The sequence below is a fragment of the Protopterus annectens genome, chromosome 7.part0 (genome assembly GCF_019279795.1).
Source record: "Protopterus annectens isolate FY-2018-M chromosome 7.part0, PAN1.0, whole genome shotgun sequence".
Lineage (NCBI taxonomy): Eukaryota > Metazoa > Chordata > Ceratodontiformes > Protopteridae > Protopterus > Protopterus annectens.
The window spans coordinates 148,647,389-148,664,237 of NC_056739.1; the positions used below are offsets into that span (position 1 = coordinate 148,647,389).

A 16,849-nucleotide genomic window follows, 5' to 3' on the forward strand; every position below is an offset into this window, starting at 1 on the left:
ATGCTCTAAAATATACTCTCTATTTCCAAAATGTTTGAGAAGCACAGTCAGAACATAAGGAAATTCAGGCAAAAACATTTTTTTGAAAGGGAAAAAGGAGAAACAGAAGGCCTTATCAAATATTCTCTAGAAATCTGTTTGATGGAAATGAGTCATCAAATGATGCATGCATAATTACAACCTTCGAGTTGGGAGGGTTGCAGGCTGATTTACTTAAAAAATTATGGTGCAGAGTAAGCCAGAAAATGAAGAAGATGTTTTCTAAGGGGAACATTATAGAGAAAACACAAAAGAAGGATGCAGAGACAATCCTGAAGAATAGTGATGAGATGGAAGCAAAAACATATGCAGAGAAACTAATAGGGCAAAAGTGGAGTAGCAGAAAAGAAAGCAGAAAACAAAGAATGGAAGCATGTGCTAAGGATTCAAAGTGAAGAAATGGACAGGTAAGAAGTGTGGGACACTTTAATATCTCCTTCAAAAATGGAAGCATGTGGTAAGGATTCAGAGTGAAGAAATGGACAGATAAGAAGTGTGGGACACTTTAATATCTCCTTCAAAAATGGAAGCATGTGGTAAGGATTCAAAGTGAAGAAATGGACAGGTAAGAAGTGTGGGACACTTTAATATCTCCTTCAAAAATGGAAGCATGTGCTAAGGATTCAAAGTGAAGAACTGGACAGGTAAGAAGTGTGGGACACTTTAATATCTCCTTCAAAAATGGAAGCATGTGGTAAGGATTCAAAGTGAAGAAATGGACAGGTAAGAAGTGTGGGACACTTTAATATCTCCTTCAAAAATGGAAGCATGTGGTAAGGATTCAAAGTGAAGAACTGGACAGGTAAGAAGTGTGGGACACTTTAATATCTCCTTCAAAAATGGAAGCATGTGGTAAGGATTCAAAGTGAAGAAATGGACAGGTAAGAAGTGTAGGACACTTTAATATCTCCTTCAAAAATGGAAGCATGTGGTAAGGATTCAAAGTGAAGAAATGGACAGGTAAGAAGTGTGGGACACTTTAATATCTCCTTCAAAAATGGAAACGTGGTAAGGATTCAAAGTGAAGAAATGGACAGGTAAGAAGTGTGGGACACTTTAATATCTCCTCTGGGTGTAAAAGCATATGAGGTAAGAACATGTATTCTTATTAACAAAGGGACTTTTTGAGACATTATATTTGAGAATGTTTTTCAATGGAAAATTTTCTTGAAAAATCTTTAAAAAAGAAAGACTGTAACCCATGGAATCTTTATGTGATAAAAGCATTTTACAGGGAAACAAAAAAATACAATTCATGTACAACTTCGAACAGACAGAGAAAGAGGAATTTTTGAAAGGACTTTTGAAAACTTTATGTAAAGAAGTACTAGACATTGCAAAATTTCATAATAAAAGGGGTTTATGGACTGGTGACTGGGATTGTAATATAATGCTAAAAATAGAAAGAGAAAAAGGGGTTTATGGACTGGTGACTGGGATTGTAATATAATGTTAAAAATAGAAAGAGGAAAAAGGGGTTTATGGACTGGTGACTGGGATTGTAATATAATGTTAAAAATAGAAAGAGAAAAAGGGGTTTATGGACTGGTGACTGGGATTGTAATATAATGTTAAAAATAGAAAGAGAAAAAGGGGTTTATGGACTGGTGACTGGGATTGTAATATAATGTTAAAAATAGAAAGAGAAAAAGGGGTTTATGGACTGGTGACTGGATTGTAATATAATGTTAAAATAGAAAGAGAAAAAGGGGTTTATGGACTGGTGACTGGGATTGTAATATAATGTTAAAAATAGAAAGAGAAAAAGGGGTTTATGGACTGGTGACTGGGATTGTAATATAATGTTAAAAATAGAAAGAGAAAAAGGAGTTTATGGACTGGTGACTGGGATTGTAATATAATGCTAAAAATAGAAAGAGAAAAAGGGGTTTATGGACTGGTGACTGGGATTGTAATATAATGTTAAAAATAGAAAGAGAAAAAGGGGTTTATGGACTGGTGACTGGGATTGTAATATAATGTTAAAAATAGAAAGAGAAAAAAAATTATACATATACGAAGCATGAAAAATGTGGAGAAGTTATAGGTTGTCATAAAATATTGGCGACAACTCAACATTTTTTTGTGGAAAAGGAGCACATTTGATAAATAACTGTAACAAAAGAAAATGTTATATTTGTGGGGGGAGCTGGACATGATGCAAAAAATTGAACTGAAATGTTATATATCAAACAAAACTGGGCATTTATGGGTGGATTGCAAAAATGAAAAGAAGAGTCATGAAAAAGAAAAATAGAAGAACATCAACAAAGAAAAGAAACTTAAGGAGTAGAAATAAAAGAAAAATCATCTGAGAAAAAAAAAACAGGACATAGAAGAAGGTTCTGAAATAACTGATGATGACAAACTGGGACATAGTCAAAGAAAAATATATTGGTAAACAGTAAAAGGCAGAAAAATGAAACTTAAAGGGATAATTACAAAAGAAAAAAATGGATGAAAAGGAATGTATACAACTAGTGACTTGGGGCTAGTATAACACTTAAGGTGTTTGACTCACAGACACAAGGTAGAGTGTCTGATTCTCACCTTTAGAAGGGAAACTGGCTAGGCCTTGAATGACTAGCCTAGTAATTAGCTAAGAAGAAACCATGAATATAAGAACAAAGAAAATGAAAATGTTAGGGTGCTTTCAGTAAATGTGAATATTATTAAGAATAGAGTAAGAAGAATAAGAATTTTGGAGTGGTATAATACATGTGATGTAGATATAAATATATTCGAAGACACACTGTTTTTAACATATAAAGAAAGATTACAAACAGAGAAATTATGGGGAAGAAAGATCATCTGGAATTTGAGAAATTATAGATTTTATGAACTAGCCATATTCTGCAGAAATACAGTAAAGACAGATGTAACTTTAGCAAAAATGGGTAGGCTAACCACTGCAGATTTAAAATGGAAAGAACAAATATATAGAATTATAACAGTACACCAAAGAGGCCAACTTTCATTCATTTTGAACCGGATACTGTTGTAATTTGGGATATGGCAATTGCAATGGCTGTCATAGAACATTCCAGTTATGAACATCCCAGTTTTGGTCATCTGAATATTGCCTTAAAGGAGCACAACTATATCATTCATCTGTTTATATACAACATGCTGCAAAGCCATGCAATATTTATAAAAATAAGATATTAGAGATTTGCTTGTGTTCATTGTAGCAGGCCCCATAAAATAGACATGTTTTAAGATTGGGACTGTTATACAGTAGAGATTAATATTTTTACAAATAAGGTGATTCAAACTATATAAATTAAATGTATAAAACAAAAAAAAATGAAATGACCATGCCGGGAATAAAAGTGAACCACACAGGACTTTTAATTAGCGCTTTCGTCCCAGGAATCATTAAGTGAACTTCTTCAGATAAAATCAGCATTAACAAGAATTCCTTTTATACTTAACAACCAATCAAAACATTTCACACAATTTCCACATTAATTAACCCTCGCCTCGTCATCTTGCTTAAATCCAACAAGCAAATACTTTAATAAACATAAAAAATCAGTAAACATCACGAAAGTTGTGAAAACTGTGAAAAGTGAGAAAGCTAAAAAAAGAGAGAGTAATAGCAACACAGTCATTGAATACATAATAAATAGGACTAAAAATCTTGGCTATTAAAAAATGGAACCATTATTACCATAATCAAACAAGCTATAAAACACTAAGAGAAGTAAAATATTATTACAATAAAACTAGAAATAGCATATTCAATTCATCTAGTCAGGGCTTTTAATTTAAGAAGACAGGGAATAGAACAATAATCATTCAGGCCTGGCCACTTAAAGGCGTTCAGTGTAAGCTGCCAAATAAGTTATTTTTTCTCCTAAAGAAGATTGACGGGACCTACCCTGGGCCCTATTCTTATTGTATCAATGGCCATATATCTGAATTCATGCACTGGAAACTACTTAACCTGTCTTGCCAAGGCATTACTCTCCTGTTCCTTTTTAATACCATATTCATGCTCATAGATCCTGTCCTTAAGTCTTCGATCAGTCTTACCCACATAGAAACACAAACACTGCTGGCATTTGGTCAGATATACCATCCCTTTAGAATTACAGTCAAATCTCTGGGATATTTTACATTCCATCTCACCAACCCTAAAAGTCGTACGAATACTGATCTTGGCACACCAGGAACATCTACCACACTTATAGGTTCATAGGTTGATACTAGGCTATCTGCCCTAGGGCATTTACAAGCCTAGCCAGAGTGTGTTTGGCTTTCGCCACCCTTCTAAGATTAGTTGACTGTGCCTCTGTATAGTAGGTCACAGAAGATAGCCCATTTAAGGTTAGTTTACCATGCCTCTGTCTAGCAGTGACACAGAAGAGATCCCAGGGGTAAATTTACGATCTCCCATCCAAACGTCAAGATTCTTCTTGAAGAGGGTCATTGAGGGGCTCTGTCTGACATAGATTGGGATTTTGTTCCAGAGTGAGGGGAGCCTCTGGGATATGAATCTGTCCCTCCAGCATGTTCTATTTATTTCTGTGCTGAGGTTTAAGTCACTGGAGCGTGTAGTTCTGATGGATTTAGCCATTTGGTATCTAGGATCCCATACTCTGTTATTAAAATTCTCTAAAACAGACTTAAAGTTAGTACCCCTTCTAAAAACTATTTTTGGAAGGGTCCCTAACTTCCCCTAAGCCCACTTTCTTCCATCAAAATAGGCCACTTTTTATACAAGATCCTTTTAATCTCATTATGGTCATTACTGAATTGGGTAACAAAATTGGGAGAAGAGGAAAAATATCCAGTGTCTATAGGATTAACTCCTGCATGCATTACTTGCTCAATAGGACTATCCACCAGTTCACTTAAGGATCCACACCAGCCCTTAATGCCAGCCTTTAAACTGAATGAAAGAACACAGTAAGCTGGTTTTCGCCACAGCACTGCCATCCTCCCAATATGGCTGATTGCCAGCATATTAAAAAATATTCTAGTTTATTTCAAACAAATCCTGGTTAGTTAGTAATGTGAGCTAGTGATTACCAAATAAGCAATGCAGTTGCCTCCATTCACAACAGTTTCCACTCATCTGTTTGACTGCCAGTTTCTTAAAAAAAAAAAAAAAAAAAGAGAGAGAGAAAGAATAAATATTCCATTTTATTAATCCGAGAGAATGAAAGGAACAAGTTATTTTTCACCACAGCACAGCTAGCCTTCATCTGGTGGGCTGTCCTGCTTCTTTCACACAAATCCACACCAGCCTTTAATGCCAAGCTTTAAAATAAGTGAATGAACAAGCTAAGATTCTTTTCTCCACAGCACATTGAGAACCCCCGCCCCCAATCTGGTTGACTGCCATCATATTAAAAAAAAATCAACAGATATTCCTGTTTATTTCACACAAATCCATGTCAATCATTAATGCCAGGTATTACACTGAGTGAATGAACATGGCACATTGTTTTCAACTGCAACACACCTAGATCCACTCTTAACTGGCTGACTGCCAGTATCTTAAAAAAGCAGAGTAAATGTTTCAGTTTATTTCACACAAATGCACAGCAATCATAAATGTCGGATTTTAGGCTGAACATCCACAACAGCACTGGCCCCTTCTTATCTGGTTGACTGCCAGAATCTTAAAATAGATCAAATATTCCATCTTATTTTACACAAATTCACACCAGCACTTAAAACCAGATTTTTAAACTTAGCAAATCAACAGGCCAAATTACTTTTCACCACAGCACAGCTATCCCCCCATCTGGGTGACTTCCAGCATATTAAAAAAAATAAACATTCCAGTTTATTTCACACAAATCCACACCAGCTATTAATGGCAGGATCTGAACTGAGCAAATGAGCATGTCACATTGCTTTCATCCGCAGTATAAATTACCTCCATCCTTTATCTGGGTGGCCTTACATAGTCATAGAAGAGCTGCAACTACAGTTTTGAAAGCTGTGACACTAAATGTGTTGTTTAACCTCACCAACATAAATTTCACTTCAGTTCTTCTAGCATCTTAAAAAGCAAAAAAAGAGTGAATAAATACTGCAGCTTTATTTAATGCAAATCTGCATAAGCCCATTTCAAGTTGCTTTTCTCCACAGCACAGATAACCCCTCCCCCAATCTGATTGACTGGCAGCATATTTAAAAAAATAATAAATATTACAGTTTATTTAAAAAAATGCACACCTGCCATTAATCCAAGGTTTTAAACTAAACAAACAAACAGGACATGTTGCTTTAATTCACAGCATAGCCAGCCCCCCCTTTTCAAATTCTTTGCTGAAGAATCAAGGGTGCCAAAAATACCGGGGACAACTTTGAATATTACTATAATTTCCTAAACAATGCACAGCACAGTAATTTTGCATCAACATACATTTTCAGAACAGAAGTATGAAATGCTAATGTCTGACATTATTGCTAGATTTACTGCATTCCTCAACAATTCAGCAGAAATTCAAAATGTAAGAGGGACGGGACAAAAATAAGAGGCACAATCAGGTACAGTTAAGTGGTATGCCCATTACCTCTCTCAATCCACTCTGAGTCACAAACAGCAGGTCTCTTCATATTTTAAAAAATAAAAGGAATCTGATGGCTAACTTCTGACTTGCAAAACAGTGCTTTCTTTCTCTACTGGCAAGGGTTTCTCATCCCAGCTGCTTCATTATTGGCAGCCTTCTGCACGCAAAAGGAAAAAAACCTTAAAGGATCAGGCAGCTACACATGAAAACGAAGAGGTATCGATGCTTGTGCTGGCACCTGTGCTTTTTTCTTTCAATATACTGGTGACGGGAGTTAGCCACCACAGTGCTGAGTTGTCATTTACAAGTGTCTGCTCTATGCTGAAATAGTGAGCCAACACTTGTAAATAGATGTGCAGTGATACAAAAGACAATTTAGTCTTGCAAGCCGGTCAGTCAGATGCCCCCCCAAGAGGCATGGGCCCTGGGCAACTGCCTGGAACCCCTGTATTATAATCCACAACTGTTCCCACTTATTTCAAATAAAAACGAAGGGGTGTGAACTGCTCCTGGTTCTAATTCTATAAACAGCTGTTAACAGTGAACCTGTAAAATCACTTAACTGTTTAGTAAAGACCTAAAATGTGCCATCTCACTTTAATGTGTCACGAGAAGTACATAGGCATACAAAATTAGCATTAACTGAAAATAAACAGGATGCACTTGCATAAACAAACATACCTCAAACTTAAGAGTAGAATTAGGTGGTACTTCGGGAGGACTGCCTGCAGTCCCATATCCATATTCAGGCTTGCATATTAACTGACAGACTTCCTTTTTCTTCATTGTGGCCACAGCAATATCCCATGATTTTATGACCTGTCCTGGAAGTCAAAAACAGCACTTAGAGCACAAAAAATTACAACTTCCTGCAAACATGAAATCAAGTCTGCTCTAATATCACGGGTCTCAAAGATATCTCCAGTCCATACATGTGCAGAAGTTAATCTCATACTCAAACCTCACCCACGCAGAGGATGTAGAAAATCATTTTAAAATGTTCATCTTAACCTTATCTCTCTTTGCAGCAAATACAAATTCATGACTGTACTGACAAGTGTTACAATTTGCCAAGCACCTTTATGTCTCTTTCCTTCATATATCCAGACTGCATCATCAGTGTGCCATTAAATCTAAACTTAGGTGGTACCTTTTTCTTCCCTAGTCGTATTTATTAACAGGAAATAAAAGATATCAACAGGAAAACAAGAGGGAAGGTAAGCAATAACCTGTACAGACCATGGCATACTCAATAATGAGCAGGAAAAATCGGGAACCCTGCTGCAAGACCATAGACCAGAAAACTTGTTATAGTATTTCACGTAAGGGGTGGGGGGAAGGTTGTCACCCAAGATGTAGATGGGTCAGACCCAAAAGCTTCCAGGAACGATGACTCCTCCTGGGAAGGGGGATTGGAGGACCATCCACCTTTCTGCTTGAAGATTTATAAGATGTCGCCAAAACAGACATCTGGTGGAGACCTTGGGGACCCGTCCCCTTCTTCAAAGTCAGTGTCTTCAGTGAGTGATTGCTGGGAGGGATCTATACGCCTCCTCTTGCATGTTCTCTTTCAGGAAGCTTCTCAGTGTGGTGGTCTGTAATGGTATCCGATGAGAGGAAAAAGTCCTCGAGGGGACTGGCAGATGCTTGATTGGGCTGGCTGTCTCTACAGGATAGGTCTGTGAGGATCAGAGCTCAGGCCCGGTGATAGCAGGGCTGTGGGATCTAAAGAAAAGTGAGTAGTTATGTCTCTTAGATGAGAGAAGGCTCTCTCCACCACTTCAAGGACAGAATGTTTGGGAGAAGCTGCAGCTGGATGCACGGGAGCCAATGCCCCCGATGCCACAATACCCCAACCCTGCCTAGATCCCTGTTTTGAGCAAAGAGTTGGACTACAGCTGCCCAACTCTGAAGCCCCAAGGGTAGGGATGGCTCCAAAAACTCCGGAGTCAAACCAAGCCTCTGCAGACTCAGCACCGAAGCTTCGGCTCTAAGACTTGTCCTGTTTTATTTTTTTTTCTTTTGGAAAAATGAGAGAACTACCAATAATGGGTAGAAAAGATAAAAAGATTACCTTCTGAAGGGTAGGAAGAAATAGTTGAGAGGAAATAAGAAAGCAGCAACAATGGTATGGAGAACTACAGAGGCTAGAGCCTAGGGTAGGAAAAAAACAGAGAAATAAAACTTAGACCTGATGCAATGGAACATCCAAAACTATGGTAAGGCAGGAAGTGGTGATGAAGAAAGAAGTAACGACAAGGAGAACAGAAAAGGAATCACACTTACAAGCAAAAAGCTACACCCCAAAGTTCAGTGATAAAGATCTGCATCTGTAGCGATATGGCAGCAAATGAGAATGGAGGTACTGCAGGGTAACTGGTGCATTATGGGTAAAGAAAGGAGCTCAAGTTGGCTGGCGAGCTGGATTTGAGGACAGATCCAAGGAATGAATGAAAATGACAACATCATATACACAGATATTTATATCTATATCCATCTGTGTGTGTGTGTGTGTGTGTGTGTGTGTGTGTGTGTATACATATATATATATATATATATATATATATATATATATATATACACATATATATATATATATATACACATATATATATATATATATATATATATATATATATATATATATATATATATAGACATAGATATATAGATACACACACACACACACACACACACACACACACACACACACACACACACACACAATGATATACATGGGTGCTACTAAATATATCGTGTATGTGTAAGGTTGACAGCTCGTCGGTCAACTGCATATAGTCAGCTAGGCAGTTGATCATAAGTTGTACGTGACTGCACCAAACCAGGGGTTGAGAAATTTACCCTTACCCATGTTTGTGTGATTACCGAGGCACATGTGTAGTACTGTGTTACATTGTTTTCAACCTTTTCCGGTCGATATTATTACAGTTGCTGTTGGGTGTTTTTAGATTAAATGTGGTATATCCATATATACAAAAATAGAAGTTATGTCCTTACCATAACGTTCCATGTGGAGTGTTCATCTCGCCTTTGTTCTTACACATGGGTTCGGAGCCGATCCTCGGCTCCGTGTCGCCCGCTTGCAAGCTCTGCATCGAGAAGAAGCTCGAGACAATCTAATACCCACAATCCCCCTCTGCCTTTACCTCAGATCTAGTTTGCAAGCAAACCAGTAGTCAGAGAGAGCACACTCATGCTTACATCACATATGCACAGAAGTAAGAGTCTATATATATATATATACATATATACACATATATATACATGTCAACTATATACACAACAACTGCAATGCAGAAGCAGAATGCCCCAGGCCAGGCACCAAAACTGAACGTTCTTCCTAAGGGCGGGAGGGTGGGAATGTAAGAACAAAGGCGAGATGAACACTCCACATGGAACGTTATGGTAAGGACATAACTTCTATATGTGATAGTGTTCAATCTCGCCGTATGTTCTACACATGGTAGCGTCCTAGCTCCTTGTTCCTGAGGAACTCACGGAAGGCCGTTCTTGAGCACAGTGGAACCAAAGGTTGCCCTGTCCCTAGAAACCTTGTCTACCTTATAATGAGAAATGAATGTATGTGGCTTAGACCAAGTAGCAGCCGCTGAAAAATAGCGCCTAGTGGTAGGGCTGCATGAGCCAGGGATGTAGACACTGACCTTGTGGAATGTCCTTTGGGTTTGTGCAAAAGAGTTTGATTTGAAGACTCATAGACATAGATGATACAATCAGTTAACCACTTAGAAAGAGTTCTTTTGGTAACCGCTACTCCTTTCCTGTTATCAGCAAAGGCTACAAAAAGTTGATCAGTTTTTCTGTGATCTTTTGTTCTATCCAAGTAAAACCTTAGCTGTCTGTGAACATCTAATTTGTGCAACATATACTCCATTTTATTGGAGTGATTCTTGAAGAAAGTGGGTAATTCAATGGACTGATTAATATTATTAATAGAACAAACCTTAGGAAGGAAAGATGAATTAGTGCGAAGAGAAACTCTGTCAGAGTGAAAAATCAAATAAGGGTGCTTAATGGAGAGAGCTTGAAGTTCAGATACTCGCCTAGCGGATGTAATGGCTACCAAAAAGAGAGTCTTCCATGACAAAAATTTCAATGGGCAAGAGGAGGCTGGTTCAAAGGGGGGCAGCATTAACTTAGATAACAATAAGTTTAGACTCCAAGGTGACGTAGGAGATCTAATTGTTGGGCTAATATGAAAAGCCCTTTTAAAGACGCTTTACAAAGTCTGTGGGCCATAACAGGAGCCCCACATTCTTCCACATGGAAATTAGAAATGGCAGCCAACTGAACTCTTAATGTGGCAGGAGAAGCACCCTGATGGAACAAGTCTGTTAAAACCTCTAATATTTTATTCAAAGGAGCTATAACAGGGTCCACTTGCTGTGTATTAAGCCCAGAATACAAAGCTTCCATTACTAGTATATGTTTTAGTAGTAGAAGCTTTATGAGAAGCCACTAATATACTCTGAACTGCAGGAAAGAAGATCAGACCTGGCTAAGTTGGGAATTGGAGCAGCCAAGCTGCTAGATGGAGGGACAAGAGCGAGGGTGAGGAGCCCCTGACGAGTGAGTCAATAGATCTGGCTCTGGGTCCAGGATCCAGGGTCCCCGAATGCAGTGTGTCATCAGGAAGGGGAACCAAATTTGTGAGGCCAGAATGGGGCAATGAGGATTATTGTCCTGTGTAGGTTTTGGCTTTCTGGAGAAACTTTGATATCAGGGGAAGGGAGGAAATGCGTACAGAAGTCCCGGGGCCAATCAATCGTGAATCAGTGCGTCCCTGGGGACTTCCCTGGAGGGTAATAGGGCAAAGTAGCTCCTGCATTTGGCGTTCATTGGAGACGCAAACAGATCGCAGGAAGGCTGGCCCCATCGCGAAAAATCTTTTCGCAACTGACTGTTTAGGGACCACTAGATGCGGTAACAGAATTGCTCTGCTCAGCCTGTCGGCTATGACGTTGGATGACCCGGGATGTGCGTTGCTATCAGAAAGCGACCCGTGGACTCCGCCCATTGCCAGATTCTCATGGCCTCTCTGCATAGCTGATAGGACTTGGTTCCCCCTTGCTTGTTTATGTACCAGACTACCGACATGTTGTCCGTCTGAACTGCAATAGTTCCCAGAGGAAGAAGGGGAGCAAAGTGTTGCAACGCTAGAAACACTGCCCTCAACTCTAGAACATTGATGTGCAGATTGTACTCTAAATTGGTCCATTCGCCTTGGACAGTCTGTCCCTGAAAGATGCCCCCCCACTCTATCAGGGAAGCGTCCGTGGTGACCGTAACTGTAGTGGTAGCACAAATGGTCTCCCCTTGGAAAGGTTGCGTTTGAAGCCACCAGTTTAGGTGTGTTTTGCATGTGTTCGTTATAAGAATCTCGTGTGTTAGAGGTAGTTGTTGGAGCGACCATTGTGCAAACAGTAGCCATTGTAGGACTCTCATGTGCAGTCTTCCCAAGGGTATTGCAATAAGAGAAGCTGACATGAGTCCCAAAACCTTCAGTACCAGTTTTGCTGGGGATTTCCTGGACAAGAGAAGAAGACGTATGTGAGTCTGAAGTGAAAGTATCCTTTCTGGAGGAAGTCTTAGAATTAACTGATGTGTATTTAATTCCGCTCCTATGAATAAGATACTCTGTGATGGCTGTAGTAAGGATTTTATGAAGTTTACGGAAATTCCTAGGTGAATACACAGTTGAAGAGTATAGTCTCTGGCCTGTACTAGTTGGCTGGGTGGTGGCGAAAGGAGCCAGTCGTCCAGATACGGAAACACCTAGAATGCTTGGCGTCTCAAGTGAGGCGCTACCACTGCCATGCATTTGGTGAAGACCCTGGGGGCTGAGGTCAGACCAAAGGGGAGGGCGCGAAACTGAAAGTGACTGGCACCCAGCCGGGAGCGCAAATGATCTCTGGATGCCCTGGCCATTTTGATGTGGTAGTATGCATCCTTCAGATCTATTGAGCACATCCAGTCGTCCTTCTGTAAGAATGGAAGGTTCGATTGAGCGTGACCATTTGGAACTTTTCTTTCTTGACGAAGGTATTGAGGTCGCTTAGGTCCAGAATGGGCCTCCAGTCCCCTGTTTTCTTTGGAACTAAAAGAACCTTGAGTAAGTCCCGAATCCTTTCTGGTCCGCTGGGACTGGTTGGATGACTCTTTTTCTAGCAGCTTTGAAATTTCTATAGCTGCTGGCTCTCGCAGATGGGGCGGTACATCTGGGAGTCTTTTCTTTGGAATGGGATGGGATAGAAAAGGTATATTGTAACCTCTGGTAACCACACTTTTTACCCACTTGTCTGTAGTTATGTTTTGCCAGGCCTGAGGGTATAAAGCTAAGCGACCCCCGACTGCCTCCAGAGCAGGACAGTCGGGCCTCCTCTCAGGAGTGCTGGAAAGGTTTACCAGGGAGTGTATCCCTGTCACCTTGATTCTGCGGACCCCCTCTGCCGCCAGGGCGGCGTCTTCCACCTCTGCCCCCTCCTCTGCCTCTACAGGGGGCATCACCCTGTGTGCCTCGGAAAGATCCTTGTGGTTTTGAAACCACATTTTTCCACCACGTTGCCCTTTGGGGTACGGTCTGGTTGGGGTGGAAAACGGACTCCGACAGCAGACAGAGTCTTTCCCTCCTGCTCACACCGGGTAAGGGTCTCCTTTACTTTGGGGCCAAAAAGAGTGGCACCGTCAAATGGGGCGTTAGTAAAGGAAGACTTGAAGGCTTCCAAATGAACATAAGCGCATCCAGGATTGTCTGAAGAGCAATCGCTGAAGCTGCTGCCCTACTCGAACCTTGACTGCGTAAGAGATCAGCCTCATGGACGAGTTCACAATGGATGTAAGGGTATTAAGTTGCGCTGTCACTTTCTCTGAGACAGCAGCATCTGTAGTACCCTGGAGGGTATCTCCCAACTCTTTGACTAGATCCCTCTGTAGTCGTGTAAAGTGGGTCAAATAGTTCAGGGATCGCATGGAAAAAGCCGCTGAACTAAAAATGCGCTTCCCATACCTGTCCATAGTCCTAGAATCTTTATTAGGGGGATGGACAGATGAGGAAGATTCCGACATCTCCTTTTTCGTGGCTGCTGCCACCACCATAGCGTCCACTGGAACTCCTTTTGTTAAGTAAGTCTTGCCCTGGGGTGCAGTGATATACTTATTGGGTTTCCTTGGGACTGGTTCCACTGTGTCAGGAGCCTCCCAAGCCCTTGAGCAATAAGTTCCATTAATTCATCGGGCGGAGTGACCCAGGAGGAGGAAGGGCGAGCACCGAATGCCTTCAGCAAGACTGACTCATCCTCAGAAGGGGGGAGGGACTGCCAGTCACCTCTCTGTTTCAGGATCTCCAATATGTCAGAAAAAGAGACATCTTCTGAAGGTGACTTAGGGGACCCTTCTGACTCATCTAAGTCAGTATCGGATGTCAAGGATTCTTGTGGAGAATCTAAGTGTCTCCTCTTACACAATCTTTTCCTAGGGACTTCTTCGTGGGGAGCATCCGAAGAAGCCTCCGAGGAAGAGGGGGCACCCTCCAGGGGTGGCTGAGACACCGGTGCTCGATGCTTGGATGTGGCCGTGGGTGCAGAGGAGGATAATGGCCCTTTATGGGGAGGAGAGGTTGCTTCTACTGATGTGGTTGTCTGGGTAGACAACACCTTCCTCATTAGATCGAAAGCCCCCGGGTCCCGAGTCGAAGAATCTCCCGGTTCCGAAGAAATGGGAAGAATCCCCGAAACAGGCACCGAAGGCATCGACCCCGAGGACGGAGCCGAATCGATCCGCGCCGAGGCCCCGAGGGGAAGAGTCGGAACCGAAACGTCTGTTCGACTCTCGGCCTCAGAACCAAGGACAGATCGTCGGCTCCGAGACTCCGGTACCGGGTCCGACGGAGTCGAGGTGAGAGGAACAGACCGAGAAAGGGCGGTTCTGGACCGAGGGCTCCACAATCAGAAGATCAACCTCTTCCGGCTCCAAAGACTGGACAGGTCTCGGAGGAGGAATGGATGGAGACAATGGGAGGCCTTCAAGTTTCGACACCAACTGGGTGGAAACTGAAATAAGTTTGGATAGGGCGAATGCTCCAATAACTTCTGCACCACGATCCACATCGACATCGGAGAGCTTAGAGGAAGAACGGGTCGAAGGAACCGAAGACGGAGCCGACCTCAATAGAGTCGAGGGAGGGAGCTCCATCACCAGTTCCAAGACTCGAGGCTCAGGAACTGACACCAGTTGAACACTCGGCCCCGAAGTCTGTGGAACCGGTGATCTAACTTTACTCGAAGAGCTCGGAGCCGATGACTTGGGCTCCGACGTCTTCGATTCCTTCGAGGATTTGGATACCTGGTCTGAAGCATCCAGAGCCTCCTGAAAGGAAGGTTTTAATAACCCCCTGTCCATGAGTTTCCTGCGCCTATCTGTCATGACCCTCCCACTAAAAGAGTGACAAATAGAACAATCCTCTTGTAAGTGGAGAGGGCCAAGGCAGTAGACACAGGAACTATGGTTGTCAGTAACTGACATTTTTTGGCCACACTGGCAACGTTTAAAGCCTGATTTAATTTTCTCAGACATCTTATAAGAAAGAGAAAAGTCAAGTCCAGTATAAGAGACAATCCAATAGAAAAAAGTCAAATCCGTTGTATATGTCAGTCCGGTTGTCAAAATTAAGTAAGGGGTGGTAGGCCCCGAAAAACTCTAACCAGTTAAATAAAGTTAACGGTACCGAGAAATTCTACCTACACACACACATACACTATGTCTACCAAAAAGGTACTTTAGAACAAATTTTTTTCTAAAATATAACAAATTTAAAGTTATATCTTATCTCAAGATGCTCGAGCTAGATCCCAGCGATGCGAACGCAGCAGCGGCAAACTAGATCTGAGGTAAAGGCAGAGGGGGATTGTGGGTATTAGATTGTCTCAAGCTTCTTCTCGATGCAGAGCTTGCAAGCAGCCGACACGGAGCCGAGGATCGGCTCCGAACCCATGTGTAAGAACAAACGGCGAGATTGAACACTATCACATTTTATATTTTCAGCATACAATTTGTCAAAATATTATCAACAGAATCTATATTCTGTAGGTTTTATTTAGTATTCAGTTCGCAAACGTCAGATATGAGGAAGGTGTGAGATCAGGTGTATGTGGGTAAGGTAATTTAGGATTAGGATAGAGGCTGGCAGTGTTTGTGTGACTGTGCACAGGTTAGGGTTAGAACTAGAGTTCAGTAACGGCATACATTTTGTTTTGTGTACTTTTCTTGATGCATGTGGTGAGTGCCAGAGAATGTCTTGTATAGTAGTAGTGTTATGAACAGGGCTCCTAAGGTTACCTCACTGCATCACCTTACTAATACCTGCTAACCCAAACACTGACCCTGCTCCTAACCCTAACCCTGCAAAGTACCCAAGAAAGCCCTGTCCGTTACACTACCACTGTTCAAACAGCTGAATCTGTGGTTTAGTTTTGGTGATCAGATCACAAAAGGAAACAGTTTCCTTTTGTGGTCTTTATGTTTTGTTCTCTTTTTTTTCTGATTTTTGCTATATTGATTCAACTGCGCACAAACACACACGGATATAGATCTATATATCTATATATAGGTTTACTATCAAAACACTGAACATGTGAACGTACATCTATCAAAAATGTGGTTCACATGTTTAATGCTTACAACAGTAAACAGACTGAAACACAGGAACTACTGCAACCAAAGTCGAATTTGACTTCTACAGTACAAAATCCCTTAGCAGCAGGCAGTATGGACCAAATCTGTACTGCACAGCGCTGACACTCATATTTTTCAGGGGGGCAAGACCCCTGCACTCCCCAAATGGGGGGCTGCGCCCTCCACACCCCCTGCCACTTGTATATTCCAACTCCGAGATCGCACTACATTGTGGAAAAGGGTAACTCTCCCGATCTGCACTGTCCCGTGATCTCAGTGTATGCAGATTACAGGGATACCTTTAGCCAACAGTGTAAAGGTCGACTACATATTAACAGTTGGTCTTTCAGAGTCGACATTACAATGTTCTCCTAAAGGTATCTCTGCATTCTGATGATCGGACTTCTCAGTTCCACACAAGCCACACTCAATACATTGATAGTAAACGATACGTATATATATATATATATATATATATTTACACATATCTATATATATATATATATATATATATATATGTATATATATATATATATCTATATATATATATATATATATATATATATATA

At 41.1% G+C, this 16,849-nt stretch overlaps 1 protein-coding gene across 7 annotated transcripts in view; it reads right to left on the bottom strand.

The window, feature by feature from the left end:
• The window catches only part of FKBP5 (FKBP prolyl isomerase 5), a 1,213,834-nt gene that overhangs the window by 815,423 nt on the left and 381,562 nt on the right, over window positions 1-16,849 (bottom strand). For all 7 annotated transcript variants that reach the window (XM_044076599.1, XM_044076596.1, XM_044076597.1 and 4 more), the window contains exon 4: window positions 7,254-7,396. In XM_044076599.1, coding sequence (XP_043932534.1) covers window positions 7,254-7,396 — 143 coding nt within the window. The remainder of the gene's footprint in view (window positions 1-7,253; window positions 7,397-16,849) is intronic.